The sequence below is a fragment of the Protomyctophum parallelum genome (genome assembly GCF_964188405.1).
Source record: "Protomyctophum parallelum genome assembly, chromosome: 10".
Taxonomy (NCBI): Eukaryota; Metazoa; Chordata; class Actinopteri; order Myctophiformes; family Myctophidae; genus Protomyctophum; species Protomyctophum parallelum.
In genome coordinates, this window is record NC_139704.1 from 46,995,685 (window position 1) to 47,013,463 (window position 17,779).

General features: G+C 44.3%; 2 protein-coding genes across 2 annotated transcripts in view; both read left to right on the top strand.

Moving 5' to 3' along the window:
* The window catches only part of LOC310865868 (heparan-alpha-glucosaminide N-acetyltransferase), a gene marked incomplete at both ends in the record, with an annotated part of 52,176 nt that extends 46,871 nt beyond the window's left edge, over positions 1 to 5,305 (top strand). The window contains 3 exons of the mRNA XM_083775076.1: positions 2,119 to 2,189; positions 3,469 to 3,581; positions 5,124 to 5,305. Coding sequence (XP_083631202.1) covers positions 2,119 to 2,189; positions 3,469 to 3,581; positions 5,124 to 5,305 — 366 coding nt within the window. The remainder of the gene's footprint in view (positions 1 to 2,118; positions 2,190 to 3,468; positions 3,582 to 5,123) is intronic.
* Positions 5,306 to 13,173: 7,868 nt separating this feature from the next.
* The window catches only part of ret (ret proto-oncogene receptor tyrosine kinase), a 57,481-nt gene continuing 52,875 nt past the window's right edge, over positions 13,174 to 17,779 (top strand). Inside the window, exon 1 of the mRNA XM_083774320.1 lies at positions 13,174 to 13,270. Within this exon, the coding sequence (XP_083630446.1) occupies positions 13,201 to 13,270 (70 nt within the window). The 5' untranslated portion in view covers positions 13,174 to 13,200. The remainder of the gene's footprint in view (positions 13,271 to 17,779) is intronic.

Below are 17,779 nucleotides of genomic sequence, written 5' to 3' on the forward strand. Positions count from 1 at the left end.
ATCGTCCTCAGGTCTAAATTAGTTAAAGTGATTGGCTTGCTCTTGATATTGACTTTTCTAATAAGATTTGGTCTGGGTCGGAGCAGCAGCAGCAGCAGGCTTGGATCTGTTCTTGAAGCGCCTCTCGTTTCAGACATAACATGTGCTCTTGACATTAGCCGGTCCCCTTTCCCTTTGGCAGAGGAAGGAGCTCATTTCTGCAGCCACCCAACCACAGGATTGGTATATTATGAACAGGAGGCTCACAGACCGGTCCAGAGAACTGGAGGTCCAAAGGCAGAGCGTTCTGCTGCCAAGACCACTGCTGCAACAACACCAGGAAGATTATCATATATATAGTGTTGAATTCTGAAGGTCCGGAGTTTGCATTGATATTTAGGTGCGACCGTGTGCATCTCGCTCCTAACCCATTTAGGCCCGACGTCGAAGATTTTAAAAAGTTGTCTTCTAAATCCTGACAGTTTTCTGAAATACTGTACCTACAGTATGTTTCTATGTCAGTGGTGCTCAATATTTCATGTCAAGGAGGACCCCAAAAATTATATGTAATTGGCCACCAACCCCCATCTGAAAATATGTTGTTCCAGGAACCCCTTAGAAGCAAAGATTTGAGTTAAAAACGTTCGCTCTGAAAGAATATATATTCAAAGGTTTGTGGTTGTGCCACATTTTCACGATATTTTTTTTTAATTAAAAATGGCAGATCTACAAGCTCGTAGCTATGAGCTTGTAGATCTGCTATTTTTCAATAGCCAAAAAGTATAACATAATGCACCAAAAGGGCGTTCCCGCCCAGAATGGGCTAATAAACAACAGCCCATGTTAATTAAAGTCCAACGATCATCATGGCCCTGTGAGAGAGAGTGAGAGATTGAAATGGAGTGATTGCCCCACATAGCCAGGCGGCGCGTCCCACATCCTGCTGCATAGCCTGGGGGCTCAATCCCGTCCAACGGCCAGGCTATTTCCACGCCATCGATTCTGTCATCTATCCCATTCTGACCTGAGATCAGATTCATACGAGGTTTCCGCCGGACACACACTGATCTGATGAACCCATTCTGACCTGAGATCAGATTCTAAAAATGTCAGTCGCTCTTCGATTTTTCAAAAATAGCAGACCTACAAGCTCGTATCGCGCCACTCGGTGGCGCGATATGAGCTTGTAGATCTGCTATTTTTCAATAGCTAAAGCATAACATGATGCTGACACCAAAATGGGTGCCCGGTCAGAATGGGCTATACACATGATGGATATCCACATAACACGCGTGTTTAGATTCTGATCTATTGCCCCGGCCGCCGCGGCTTTCTCTGCGCGGAGCACAAAATGTTTTTTCGAATATACCAGATCATATGTAAAGGTAAATAGATGACATAATAAAGACCTTTTATTGATATACGGGTTCATCGGTTCATATATACAGTTAATCAGTATCGTGGTTTATTAGCCGTCGAAGAGGCCAAAAGTCTCTTATAGTAGATTAGCCCCTGTCTGTCTGCAGCATATTGGACGTTTGACAGCTGCAGGTAGCTTTCAGGTTTGAGAGGTGCAGTGTTCCAATGTGGAATGGATTGTGAAAGTGATGTGTTTACAGTCTGTGTGTGTGTGTGTGTGTGTGTGTGTGTGTGTGTGTGTGTGTGTGTGTGTGTGTGTGTGTGTGTGTGTGTGTGTGTGTGTGTGTGTGTGTGTGTGTGTGTGTGTGTGTGTGTGTGTGCACCTGCGTGCGTGTGGGTGTGCGAGTGAGTGAGAGAGGGGGGGGTCGGGTGGCTGACATGGAGAGGGAGGGGAGAGTGAGACTGATTTACTTAAAATGTGCGCCAGTGTCGCGCACCAAAAAATACTAGATCTACAAGCCCAAACCATGTTACGCGGCAGTGTAACAGTGACGGCGGGTTGGGAGCTGCAGATCTGCTATTTTAGAGTGCATAACGGTACGCGAGTGTAAATCAGGCGTGAGGGAGATCTTGTTGATCTGAGACTGAAGTAATCGGCTAATCTGACGCGCTCGTTTGATTCTGTTGGTTGGCGTTTTAGCGGTCCAGCGGTACGGCCTATAACGGCCATGCTTTATCGCCCCGGCATTGATTTGAAATCTGTTTCATTTCCACCCTCAGGGAATCTGTGCAGCCATCCTTTCTAAGTGCACGCGAGACGGGGGATTTATACCTGTCAATAAAAACCTTTGGTAAGTGCTTCCTGACCCTCTAAATCCAGCCACTTTCCTCACAAAAGAAGGGATGAGTTTCCAGGAGGCACAAATCACGGCCTGCTAAAACATGCGTTTACTTACCTCTAACGACAGCTCCAGACAGTAAATAATCACCCCGGGCTGTTGGGGAGTGTGAAGCGGAGGGGTTGTATGTGCCCAAACAATATCACTCTTCTTAACAGCCAGCTAAAAAAGATGCCTTATAATCTTTGCCAGCTCAGGGTATGGGATGGGATCAGACGCCGGGAATAGCATGTCTGTAAAATCCTGTATTAGTATTTTCCACCTGGTCATATTATATTCCTTATTGTTCTGTTATTCACATGCCATTATTATGGCTGTATCTGAACACTTACAGTAAGCCAGGCCTGCTGTACTTGTGTCTTTGTTCACAACACTATCAGATAAATGCTACGTAATGATTTCTCATGAAATACATTAAGATTACTACCTGAGGTGCATTGATGACTTTACGACCGAGTCTCGTCCACTCCCATATCTACCCGGCCATAATGTTAGATGAATCATTTTTAATGTCGTCGGGAAGAATACCATTTCGTCGTCTTATGATGGCGTAAGCTAATTCTCCCCATAGTGTCCCACCGGGGTCTCCAGTCTGTACGGCTGAGACCTTCCCCCCCCCCCTCCTCCCCATCCCCCATTTACCTGCCCTGCTTTCATCTTGCACAGGTTATTGAGCTCTGGAGTATGAATCCCCCTGCCTGGATGTCTAGAAGTAATTAACTCTCGGGCCAAAGAGTCCTTTTTGGCCCCACTTCAGCCGAGATAAAAGATGCCCCAGTGCATCGAGAGGCTCTGGGAGGCAGCCATTTTACTTAAGATGATATTACATCAAACATTCTTGCACTTAAGAACAGACAGGGACATGGCAGGCTGGCAGGGCTCCACTGGAGCGCTGTGCCAACAAGGAGACACTGCTGATGCAAACGTCTTATCTCATGCTATAGCATGGTGTGTGCGTGCGTGCGTGCGTGCGTGCGTGCGTGTGTGTGTGCGTGCGTGCGTGCGTGCGTGCGTGTCTGTGTGCAGCTCAGCATCACAACAGGAGTTATTTGTTTACAATGCGGCGTCATCGACACACTTGACATTTTCTTTTTTACTGCCATTTTCACACCCAGCTCCTGAAATGTTTTTACTCGATTCCCAATTCCACTACACTCCATTATACGACACGAAATGTTTGCGCGTTCCAGCTGGCCTAACAGAGTCTGTCTGTGTTCCTGCTGACTCACAGGTCTCTGTCCTACGTCACGTGCATGGGCTGTTTCTCCTTCCTCCTGCTGGGGGCCATGTACTTTGTCATGGACATCAAAGGGTGGTGGGGTGGCCAGCCGTTCATCTACCCAGGTGAGTCCAACAGGGTGGTGGGGTGGCCAGCCGTTCATCTACCCAGGTGAGTCCAACAGGGTGGTGGGGTGGCCAGCCGTTCATTTACCCAGGTGAGTCCAACAGGGTGGTGGGGTGGCCAGCCGTTCATTTACCCAGGTGAGTCCAACAGGGTGGTGGGGTGGCCAGCCGTTCATCTACCCAGGTGAGTCCAACAGGGTGGTGGGGTGGCCAGCCGTTAATTTACCCAGGTGAGTCCAACAGGGTGGTGGGGTGGCCAGCCGTTCATCTACCCAGGTGAGTCCAACAGCTGAGTTGGGTTTCTCAGCACAACTCGGCACACTCTTCTCCCGTCTGGCTCCAGAACTATGGAATGCACTTCCCGTTATTGCAGTCAGAACTGCAGCCTCACTCCCAATCTTCCGCCATAGTCTGAAAACCCACCTTTTCAGACTCCCATCATGGCCCATAGCACTTGCCCTAGCCCTTTATGTAGACTATCTAAGTCTACATAAAGCACTTTATGTAGACTTAGATAGCATTTTATACAGACTTATAGCATGTTACGTAGACGGCGCTATAATTGCATTTTATGTAGTTATAGCACTTTATAGTATATGTATAGTATAATATAGTATGTATAGTTTATATATTCCACGGTTACGTTCTTAGCTTACACATGTTTCATGATGACAAATTTTTATGTATGTGATGTATTGCCATGCTTTTTGTTCTTACTTAATGTAAGTCGCTCTGGATTAAGAGTGTCTGCTAAATGCCTACATTGTATTTGTATTTGTTATTGTAAATTGTGTTTCCACTCTCCTCGCTGCACTTTCAAGCTGGCGTACCTATTTTGCACATAGGTGAAAGTTTATTAATACAAAATTACAAGTAGTGTACATCTACTAAGTAAGTAGTTAACCCATTTAGACCTGGGAACGATTCTACAAATGTCTTCTAAATCCTGACAGTTTTCTGAAAAACCCCATGTTTCTATGTCAGTGGTTCTCAAACATTTTCATGTCAAGGACCCCCAAGATTATATGTAATTGGCCGCCAACCCCCCAACTGAAAATGTGTTGTTCCAGGGACCCCCCCAGAAGCAAAGATTTGAGTTAAAATGTTCACTCTGTAATAATATATATTCAAAGATTTGAGGCACATTTTCAAGATAAAAAAAGCGGATCTACAAGCTCATATGAGCTTGTAGATCTGGCTGAGGCTGGCAGGGCACTGCGTCAGGCACCCAGAACTTGAGGCAAGTAAATTGACCCTATGGGAGCCAACCCAGGGCAAAGCCAGGAGGGGAAAGAAGCGTACCACCTATGTAGACGTGCTGCGGCGCGACAGCTTGGCTGACAACACTGCAGAGCTCAAGAACCTGATGTTGGATAGGAATTTGTGGAGGCCTGGAGGGCAGCGATCCAGGAATCCCGAATTGGTGTTGGCTAGACCTCACTCTCGCAGCAAGAAGAAGTAGATCTGCTATTCAACAGCTAAAGTATAACACAATGCTTTAAAACACCAAAATGGGTTAATTGTTCTCTGTGTCCTCCTCAGGAATGAACTCCATCTTTGTGTACGTGGGCCACTCTCTGCTGGGCTTCTACTTCCCCTTCAGCTGGGAGATGCACTTCCAGGAGAGCCACTGGGAGTGGCTCTTCCAGAGCCTGTGGGGGACGTCACTGTGGCTGCTCATCTCCTACCTGCTCTACAGGAAGAAATTCTTCCTTAAAATCTAACTCCATCTGTTTTCCTCTCTCAATCGTGTATCCTCCGCATTATCGTTATTATTAGTGTACTTTTATTTAACCTTTATTTAACAGTAAAAACACATTGAGACTGCGTCTCTTTTACAAGTGGGAACTGGCCAAGAGGCAGAAATAAAAATTACACTTCAATACCACATCGTCAATGTTACATTTTGGACCAGCAAATACAACATCCATAATAATACACCTTAAAGTACCTATGCATAAATACAACAAGTCACCTGTCCTACTTTTTAGTAGCAGGGCAAAATACACCATATACAATTATACACAATCTACACGATCTGAACCGAAATAATAAATATATAGGCATGAACATAGGCTAGTACTGCCCACTGTGGGGCGACTGTGGCTCAAGAGGTAGAGCAGGTCGTCCAATGATCCATGGGTCGGCGGTTCGAATCCCGGCTCCTCATGTCTACATGTGTCCTTGGGCAAGACACTGAACCCCAAATTGCTCCCGATGTGCTGGTTGGTACCTTGCATGGCTTCCGCCGCAATCGGTGTATGAATGTTTTTGTGAATGTGTGAATGTAATGCACAATTTATGTAAAGCACGTTGGATAAAGGCGCTATATAAATGCACCATTTACCATTTACTGTGCAAATAAGCATACATTCTATATATGAATAGCTCGCTGGAAACATTCCATTGCCTGTGGATGCTTGTAAGTGCCACATTCATCTGATAGCTACCGGTAAATAAAGGTGTATGAGTTGTTCCTAAATAGCTTTCATCCATTGTGGCGGATGTGGCTCAGGAGGTAGAGCAGGTCGTCCAATGATCCCTGGGTCGGCGGTTCGATGTGGAAGTGTCCTTGGGCAAAGACACTGAACCCCACACTGCCTCCAATGAGTCGGTCGGTGTGAGCTCGCCACCGTCGGTGTGTGAATGTGGGAAGTGAGGACGCTGGTGTCGACTGTTCGCCGCTTCACCTCCCAATGTATGAATGAATGAACCTTCACCTCCCAATGTATGAATGAACTGTTGAAAAGCGATTTGAGCACTTGGAAAAGCGCTATAAAAATGCAATTCATTATTATTATTATTATATGGTCTGTGGTCTACGACAGTTGGAAGTGTCGGAGTGCACGAGGAGGCCCACACTGTTGTCAACACTGCAATGTTATCCAATTACTCCCAAAAGGATGCCCTGCGCGTCTAAATCAGCAGATGTCCGATGCTCTGTCAGTCCGGGGGCAGCTGGGGATGTTTTATTTGGTGTCGGTTGTTTTAGGCACTGAATAGAGTGATTAAATCAGATATACCGAGGTGCTACTTAACAAATTAGAACAAGTGATTCCACTACATGCACCAGGCTGGCCATTACGAGTCAGTTGCCATGGTCACGCCTCTTTGTGTGTGTGTGTGTGTGTGTGTGTGTGTGTGTACTGTGTGCGTACTGTGTGCCATCTGCTCATTGAGTGGCAGTACTTTAATAAGGGTCAAGATGCACTGCTCACACAAGAGTGTCATTTAATGTGACCAGAACCTCTTGCACTCTCGCTGTTGGAAAAATCAGGAAGATTACCCAGAATCCAATTTGATAACAGATCTTATATCCACATCGTTACTCAGTAAGATCCTCAGTGTTCAGCTCACAGAGAATCACATGGAATCAAATGGACCCTTAATTCTCACATGATAATAGCAGTCAATTCAAAAACGACAATTGAGCTATAGCTCCCCAAACTGCTATGGTCCAATCACAGCTAAGCATAACATGGGTTTTAGACAAACCAGAGTAATACAGTAAGAGAGTGGTGACACTATAGCGTTGACTCCCATTGTAACCATGGAATGCGGAAGTGCTCATTCCGTCTCAATGGGATAGTTCCAGCCAATAGGAGCAATGTTTGGAACTATAGCCCACTATAGCGTGTCGCTACTCTCCTACTCTACACTCTGAGACAAACCTCTCCACCAATAGTTTTCCTATATGATAAAACATTGATTTAAAAAAAGAAATGCCATTATGCCACACACATTTTTCCAGTGCATACAGTATGGCAGGCCATATTTATAGTAAAATCCATGATATTTACATTGGAATGAATGAGCCTGGCTGGAAAGTGTCCAAGTGGGAGTGTCTAAGTGGGCTTAGCTAAAAGGTGAATTTCACTTACACTATTTTTAACATCTGTGCCACGCAGTGGGGTGGAGTGATGGTGATTTGAAGGTGTCCATAAGATTCATTGATTGATTGATATTGATTGTTCATTGTGACATAGATTGATAAACCGATCAACAGATTCACCAATCAGTCAATCTCTTGGTATTTTGTTACCTTAGTGAAGCAACAAACAAGGAGAATTCCATGCAAAATTTGTAGTTGTTACGTCTACACCAAAGAGGTCCAGGTGTTATTTGTAGTTGTTACGTCTACACCATAGACGTCTACACCAAAGAGGTCCAGGTGTTATTTGTAGTTGTTACGTCCACACCAAAGAGGTCCAGGTGTTATTTGTAGTTGTTACGTCCACACCAAAGAGGTCCAGGCAAAAGCGCATTATTAGCTATTTCCCCTACCATAAGCCCTCAATGAATTTAATGGGGAATTGGGGTGTTGTGCTAAATCGCTGATTTCCATCGCTCAAAAATCAATTATTTTTGTATATATCCTCTCTTCATTGTCATGGTCTGTCACTCCACAGAATAGGGCTGCGTTCGGAAATGCCCACCGGGAATGTGGTCAGTTTGTTGAGTGTGGTCGGCGGTGACGTCACAGAGTGCGTTCAGTGGGCCTTATTTACGAACGACCACAGCTGACCACACCGATTCACACTTGACAACCCCAGCTTCAGGGCAGGGTCGCTCAGTGCGGGCACTCGGCACACCCGGTGCGCCGCGCACTGGATTTTCGAACGACAACGCACCGAGTGCACTGAATAAACGAACGACAAGAGAGCACACCAGTGCTTTCAGGGTGCGTTTCTGAACGCACCCCATGTCTCCTCCCTGGCCACTCCCACATTCCATTCCTTCACACTGCAGTCCCCTTCACTCACCTGTCTCCAACTCCCTCGTCAGCCCACCTGTAAACATTTTGCCAATGTACCTGCTCTCTGTATAACTGGACTCTTTGCACTCACTCACTGTCAGAACATTCCTCATTGTTCCCCCGTTGTTTGTTTGCCTTGGACTTAAATCAATCTTTTGATTTTGAAACTTCCTGGTTGTGGCTTTGCATATTGGGTTCAGTCATCCTGCTATCCTGACATTCATAATGTAAATAGTATCCCAAGCGGCACACAAAAACCCAACCCCCATTGAGGGCTTATATATTAGGGGAAATGGCCAATAATGCACAGAATAACACCTGGACCTCTTTGGTGGGGACGTAACAACTACAAATAAATGTAAGAAAGCCTTCTAGCATGGAATGTGAAATGGACTCAATAATCTGATTGTATAAGTTGAGCATGCTGTGAGATCATTGTGTCATTATCAGGACAGGTGGTGTTGACATTATGCATGGCCATCCAGTTATGTAATGAAACGACGCCGTGCTTTTTCTTCGGGGAGGAAATCGTATTACACGCTCTTTAGCAACAGTAATAACATTGTGTAATGCGCCACACTAGTGGCTTTGATAATTGCCTCACGAACATACGCTTGAATCCCCAGAAGGTCCCGTCGCTAGCCCGCTACCTTCTTGAACGTGAACCAAGGACTCTAATTGTCTCAATATGCCATTATACTGTACTTTGCCAGCAGCAGAACAGTACATGTGTTGCTGCTTCATAAAAAACCCAGAATTAAATTAAATTAATATAAGATGTGTACGTTGATCAAAGCGATGAAGTTGGTATTTTTCACCATGGAATCTGGAATGTAGAGACATCCTTGGACCACTTTGAAATGTGCACCATATATAATATACTGTACCGACGTGTTCAGAAAAGCACAGCCATAAGATAGCCTTGTGGTTCCACGTGTCATGACTACACCACCACATTTGCTTGTCCTTTATTGATCGGCATTGATCGATGCGTCTCAAGATACCTATATAGTGTGGTATCTGGTAACTTTAGATTAAATAGCATGGCCTCATATAGACCAGCCGGCTCCTTATATCACATCACGGCTCATATTATTCTCACTTGATGGTGCAAAGTGTCCTGTCCTCGTTGGCCTCATTAAGGCAATGCTGTGATGTAGTTTTAAGAGAAAATGTACCATCGCTTAATATAAATAGTTTAGTGATATTTGAGGGTGCACTACCACCGATTTTGAATGGTCACGTATAAACATGTATTATATATGTCTTAATTTATATACTATACGAAGTATTGGTAATAATAAAGCATCATAGTCAACTTCAACTTTCAGCTTATTGTCACACCAGGTGTAAATGTGTGGTTTTGCTACAAATCTTTTTACTATCCGTTGATTCCATTGCACCAGAGCCTAGTGTTTTCAGTACAGTAGCTCCATGAGCATGCAGCTACAGTATAATGGCTCTTTGGGCTGTGGCCAAAATAATCCTTCTACAGTATATGGAAGCTGCTGAACAGTTTCTCATAAAAATGGAGAGATGAGATGGCACAATTTCGGATTTCGGAAACTATGCAAATTATGGTAAACCCTTTCTGCTAATACGAGTCCCTGGTCATTGGGGGTGGGGGGGGGGGGGGTTAGCCTATTATGCCTTTACAGTAATTGAGCTAAAGAAAGAGCAAACATATTATTTGTGCACTCTGGTGTACACCATTTGTCCCTTAGCAAAGTTCTCACACACAAGCCTGCGTGTGCGTGCGTGCATGCGTGCGCTACACAGGGAGACATTGATTGATTGGAGAGTGACTGTAGTGTGTGTGTGTGTGTGTGTGTGAGTGACTGGTGCCCTGGCCTGAGGGCAGAGTAATGCATCACTCCACACAAACCGAGATAATCGGACCGTCGGGGAGAGATCCCACACTTTAACACAGCCTTCAACCTTGGAGACATAACCCCTGTCTGAGAGGACCGCATGGTGGTGGCCTACTGGCTCTGTCTGAGAGGAACGCATGGTGGTGGCCTACTGGCCCTGTCTGAGAGGACCGCATGGTGGTGGCCTACTGGCTCTGTCTGAGAGGAACGCATGGTGGTGGCCTACTGGCCCTGTCTGAGAGGAACGCATGGTGGTGGCCTACTGGCCCTGTCTGAGAGGACCGCATGGTGGTGGCCTACTGGCCCTGTCTGAGAGGACCGCATGGTGGTGGCCTACTGGCCCTGTCTGAGAGGAACGCATGGTGGTGGCCTACTGGCCCTGTCTGAGAGGACCGCATGGTGGTGGCCTACTGGCTCTGTCTGAGGGGAACGCATGGTGGTGGCCTACTGGCCCTGTCTGAGAGGACCGCATGGTGGTGGCCTACTGGCCCTGTCTGAGAGGACTGCATGGTGGTGGCCTACTGGCTCTGTCTGAGAGGACCGCATGGTGGTGGCCTACTGGCCCTGTCTGAGAGGACCGCATGGTGGTGGCCTACTGGCCCTGTCTGAGAGGACCGCATGGTGGTGGCCTACTGGCTCTGTCTGAGGGGAACGCATGGTGGTGGCCTACTGGCTCTGTCTGAGAGGACCGCATGGTGGTGGCCTACTGGCCCTGTCTGAGGGGAACGCATGGTGGTGGCCTACTGGCTCTGTCTGAGGGGAACGCATGGTGGTGGCCTACTGGCTCTGTCTGAGGGGAACGCATGGTGGCCCACTGGCCCCATATAGGCTTTGGGTGTGATGCAGTGGGTGTCAACCTACTTGAAAATCTCTTTTTTTCCCCCACTGCGGAACATTTCTCACTGGGCGCGTTTCCCATGTACCGAACATGCTGATGCACACTAGTGGACACTGCTGCTGCCGCGTCCACTAGTGCTAGACCACAACAAACACCCCCCACACGTTAACCAAGGTCAGAACCAGATGAGGATTGATTTTTTGATTGATTGAAATTTGTATTAACAGTTTGCAGAATTACAGTATACATTTCAAGCACGACTCAATTCAAAGACTGTTAACTGTGAGTGGAGAACGACCCAATAAAGCATTACACTTGTTTACAAGAGGGTCCACCTTGTTCAATTCATCAAAAACATTTAGAGGCGTCCAAATAGACACTTCTATATAGCCACAGGACAGATTTTTTAACTGCCCACAGCCCTCCTACGAGTCACAGACTGAGTAGAAAACGATGGTGGCATTTTATCATGATTATTAGTGAGGACCTATTATTATGAAGATAGGTTGAAAAGTGGTGAAGTGGTCCTTTAAGCTTATGTAGTAACTATTCATTGATTCACTCGCATACCAAAATCTGGCTGAAAAAAAAGCTTCACTGTTCTCAGGTCAAATAGTGATATGCAATTACAATGTGATTAATCGATATTAATTGATTACAAAGCCTGTAATTAATTAGATTATTTTTAATCGATTCCCAGCCCTAATCATTAATTCATTATATATATATTTAAATATATATATATATATATATATATATTATTTTTTTTGTAATGAATGAATGATTTGGGGGCCCACTTGTAATATTACCACTAGTGTCCGGGACCCGTGCCACAGGTTGAGAAGCACTGATGGAATGGCCCATTCTCTCAGGACTCAGGAGTTCATTCATGGTGATATCACCAACATGCCAGTTTCTGGTTAATGATTTTTGTTCACCGTCTCATGATCCAACACAACACCCTATAGCTGCTGGCCATGAGCCACTCCTTGTTCAGCTGCTGTTGAGCTGAGAGTACAAACCGTTTAGGTTGAGTTTGTTCTCCTCTGACTGCAGCTCTCTTGAGTCTTCTGTCTTATGGTAACCAACCAGTCAGTGCCACAATATTGCACGGGCCAGAATTTCCAAATGTAGAGAAGAAGGCATGCAGCCTATAGTATAGAGTATTATAGGACTATTCCATTTGCCTCTAAACAATAGGTTTGATTGATTGATTGAAATATTTATTAACAGTTTGTAGAATTTACAGTACATTTTAAGCACAAACTCAATACAAAGACTGTCAACTGTGAGTGGACGACCCAATTAAGCATTACACTTGTTTACAACAGGGTCCACCTTGTTCAGGTTCAGGTAAATATATGCTCCTGGCTGTTGACAGTAGGGCTATATTATAGGTCACACACTAATATAGTGTATCACCTGTTTATACAAATAAATGATTATTGGTCGTATATACTTACTGTCACTGAACAACATGGGGGGGGGGGTACCTTACTTCTAATGACCTAATGGTAGCCTAGGCTACTAATAACTATATTATAATTAAACGTTTTCTCTAAAACGTATTAAAGTCAACAGGCGTTATGCAGAGTGTGTTAATGGGATGACTGACCTGCTGATAAATTATAGCCTTAAATTTCCTGTTGGATGCTATCCTGCTCCGCTCCGTGTCCGGGACGACCGGAAAATAACATCGTAGCATATTAGGTTGATGTGCAAGTCAGTGCGCACACACACACACAGCTCCCTCCCCCCCCTGCGCACGCACGCACGCACACACATGCTCTGCTCCAGTCATCCTCCACACACACACACACACACACACACACACACACACAGTGAGAGACAAGCAGCGAGCCGCTGCAGACTCAGAGCAGCCTTTTCAATGGGACACTGTCTGTCTTCCACTGAGGACTTCATTGGCTGCCCGAAAACGGCGCACCGTCCGCGGCGGGGATATTGGTTTTTATAGGCCTATATACTCTACTGACTACTACCGTACCGTACTACGCCTTGATTTAATTCTTCATATTTTACTTTTTTTTTCTCTCCGTCGTTCCAAAGGAACTTTTTTTTTTCTTTTTTTTGCAATTGTGCAAATTTTTTTGTTGCATTTTTCATTCATAAACTTCCACCTAATGGTTCGTGAATATGGGGCCAAGTTGTTGTGGTTTCTCTCTGGGAAACATCCTCTTGATTATAACGCAGCTGTGGTATGAAGGTAAGAGCCGTCCTCAATCATATGCTTTCTGCTGTAGCACGCCTGTTAATTGTTGACAACTGGATGAGCAAAGGATAAATAAAGTTGCTCAGATAAACTTTAAATCTATATATTAGATCAAGAAGCATACAGGTTATCCTATACTTTTTGAATAAAATTAAATAAATTAAAGCCTTGTATTGTAGCCTCATGTTAATGTCGGTATATAGGCAGTGATATTTAAAATAACTGAATAATTAGGCTAATTGGTTTATCTTCAAAGGGTGTGTAAACTACTTGTATTCGTTAGAATAGGTTTGGCTAGATTCTACATGTTTATGGATTCCATTTGGCTGGAAGTGGAAGTGGAAGATAGGTCGCGACACTTATTGCTGCGAATGCTGCCTCTCGTTCAGCATCAGTTCAGCGCACCTTAAAGCAGACCTACAGTATTACACTAGGATATGGCATTATAGGCTGGTGTAGCCTATATTTGTGTCCCATGAAACGGATAACAATGTTATCACATAACTGTTTGGACTTGGAGAGATATATAGCCTTAGAGCCGAGTTGTCGCAGTTTTTGATTTCCAAAACGAACGAGACTGTTATACATTTGCTACTGCAGGAAAAGTAATTTCCGGAGATGTTACAGAAAACGTTTTCTTTGTGGATGATTCATTCAGGCCAATAGCCTACCACCAATCCACTGGTATAAAGTTCATTGTTAATGTTGGAGCTGGTTTATTTGCAGCCTGTACAGTCAGTGTATAGTGTGTAGGGCTAAAGAGTTGTTGAAGAGGCTTTGAAATGAAAGGTGAATATAGATTGTGCTGATTTGTGCACATAGCCTACATCTGCTTGCGACTGCAATCTGAAGTAGCCCACTTTATAAATATGCTCCCCATGGTGTTCTGCATGGCGCCACGTCGACTCTTAGAGGGGAAAATGCATAGCTATATATCATAATATTATAATCCCATTCACAATCCCACACCCCAACTGTACTAACACATTCCCTCCCATGCGGTCTATAAATATAAAGTCTCCCCTCGTAGCCCACAGTGCAGTGTGCTGCAAAGCATGTGAAATCCGGATGGTTGGACAAATATAGACCATTGTGTGGAATTCCTTCATTTGCTGTGGGATTTAAATCTATTTCAGTCAGTGCCTCCTATATATCGATTCTGTCATCATCGGGGGACTTGGGAGTGCCAAAGAAAAGTTATCACAGTCTTTGAATCAAGATCTAAAAATCAATAATGTAGGTCTACTATCCCATTGTCTGTAGGCCTACAATACCATGTAGCCAAAAGTGGTGTTGCCAATAAGCATATAGGCCTAGACCTGCGTAATTACCCAAGGGAGACATTTTGGCAGTGGTGTTAAAATGATGAAATATTTAAGATGCCATATAGTAATGTGTAATGTAATGTTCTGTGATTGTTTTTCATTGTGACAAGCCTATAGTATGAAGACTAAGAATGTTCCGTCCTCTTTGTCTGGTTCCCATGCAGTCCACTAGGGATGTGTGAGGTATAAATTCACAATAAATTCTGCCCAGTGACGTGAAGGACCCAGACACTATAAGGAGGTGTGCTGCCAGAGATATGGCCTTGCCATACAGTAGGCTCATAAAAAAGGCTACAGATTTATAGCCATGCACTGTACTATACCGTGTAGGGCTATACACGGTAATAACATGCAATGATGCATTCTCTTAAGTGTCCTATGTGTGGTTTTTGTTGTTGTAATCATCATAATTGAATGTTTATTGAGTTCAGCTCATGATGGAGCACATGTTGTTGACTCTCAAGGACATTCAGTTTCATTGCAATATCGCGGGTGCTGAAATCTGTGGCCACGTTGTTTCTTTAGCGTGCGTATGTAGGGATAGATACACACACACACACCACACACCTGCCCTGGTTTGTGGTCAACAAAAGCACCACATTGGTTCCCCATGTAGAGAACACTGAACTGCAGGCAGATGTGTGGCAGGTGCTCCATGTCTCTGGGTAAACACTGTATGTTTGTCTTCTTTAGGGAAATATCACCTGGTATTACAAAGCATACACACCGGTTGCAGATTGTGGGTTAGACTTTACACTCCATGAAAATGACACCGATCGTATTGATTATAAGTTATATACTTTATTTATTTTCTATTTGTGTGTTTTCACTTTAGAGAGGAATGGCACCAGATGCCCGAGTATACATGATCTGTTGACATCAACTGTAGGGCATTGAATATCCTCAAACCTCCACCCACACCCCTTCTACCCAGATCAAACGTCTATATTGATCACACATGCTCATGCCATACTAGGCTATATATTATCTATTGTCCCTAAATGACAGAAGTAAGGATTTTAATTCCTCTAAAAATGTATGTACATAATTATATAGCACATACCCACCGTGAACGTGAAGTGTCTCTATGAATTGAACACACAGGACCACGCTGCAGGAAATAAGCCTTATATAGGCTTATAGCACCATTGTATAATCGTACCACTGACTGTACTATTTGCAAATCAGTTAAAGTATTCATAAATCAATCGATCAAAAAAAAAGTCTTCAGTTACAGGTTATAGGTGTGCATGGACCTCCAGGTGAAAACGAGACAAAACAGCTTTGTATCGTTGTTGCTATCTTTGTATCGTTGCTATTACCCAAACAAGAACCATCTGGATTGTTTACTCAGGCCATGTAAAGAACAAACTAAATTTGAACTCAACATCCCTGCTGTTCCATGTTACCAATTACTGGTGATTACATGGTGTTTATTGCTGAGGTAATCAACCAAAAGGAAATTGGCAATCAATGCCACTATACTAATGGCAATGAATCTACATATTTAAATGTGGTTAGCTGGGAATTAGGCCCACATGCAGGGCATGAGTACTTTATGAGGTGAAGTAAGCTGGTTTAAGACAAAAAGGAGAGTGGTCCTGTAAACCGCAATATGCTACTTACTGTTTATGGTAGCTTGAGATTTCTTTCTTTTTTTGTAAAGAAACATCTTTGGTTTGTATCTGTACCTTTCCTCTGTTTATTTTTAGTCTACTCCCTTTTGTTCATTGACATCAGATCTCGTCTGGCAGTCTCCAGTTATCAAGGTCAAACTCCAATAGCTTTACCGACTCTTCAGTTTGATGATGAAACAACAAACAACACGTTCCAGATATAAGAAAAGCTGTGGATGAAACAAACCATCTACATTATGCTCTGTCAGATATCCAACTGAACTGTCCCATCTATATCCATCAGTCCTACTGGAGAGACGTGGTTGTTTATTATGGAAGCAGATTGATCTGTTTATCTGCTGTCGTGACCTTGCTACTGTATGCGTGACCCCACACTGCCCTCTGGCCTTTGAAACCTTAAACAAGTGCTAATCTCCACCATGGGGTCCTCCATCCCAGAGGAAGACATGCTGGGAGTGGCTCTGAGCTGGCTCTCCTCCTGGCATTAGCACGCAGATTTTCATCAGCATCCATCGCTTTTGAGAAGGACCAGACCGATAAATCTCATTTGATACATGCCGCTATTTGATTTAGCCCCTTATTACATTATATGATTTAGTTAAGCTTGTGTCTTGCTGTTGCTTATGGATACATTATAAATCTTCTCAATTCTCCGCTCTTGCTGTCACGACGTCTCTTTTAGTATAATTGGAAAACACTGTGATACATAAAGTTATTTGCTAGAGTGTTTGGTGTTTCTGTTTCGTTTCAGTCACCGTGTCTGTGGATCTCTCTAGTCTAGATCTTTTAAACGGGTGGGATATTTTCCCAGTGCAGACCCAGAGTATAGCTCACCATTCTTTATTTTCCCAGTGCAGACCCAGAGTATAGCTCACCATTCTTTATTTTCCCAGTGCAGACCCAGAGTAGCTCACCATTCTTTATTTTCCCAGTGCAGACCCAGAGTAGCTCACCATTCTTTATTTTCCCAGTGCAGACCCAGAGTAGCTCACCATTCTTTATTTTCCCAGTCCAGACCCAGAGTAGCTCACCATTCTTTATTTTCCCAGTGCAGACCCAGAGTAGCTCACCATTCTTTATTTTCCCAGTGCAGACCCAGAGTAGCTCACCATTCTTTATTTTCCCAGTGCAGACCCAGAGTAGCTCACCATTCTTTATTTTCCCAGTGCAGACCCAGAGTAGCTCACCATTCTTTATTTTCCCAGTGCAGACCCAGAGTAGCTCACCATTCTTTATTTTCCCAGTGCAGACCCAGAGTATAGCTCACCATTCTTTATTTTCCCAGTCCAGACCCAGAGTAGCTCACCATTCTTTATTTTCCCAGTCCAGACCCAGAGTAGCTCACCATTCTTTATTTTCCCTGTGCAGACCCAGAGTAGCTCACCATTCTTTATTTTCCCAGTGCAGACCCAGAGTAGCTCACCATTCTTTATTTTCCCAGTGCAGACCCAGAGTAGCTCACCATTCTTTATTTTCCCAGTGCAGACCCAGAGTAGCTCACCATTCTTTATTTTCCCAGTGCAGACCCAGAGTAGCTCTCC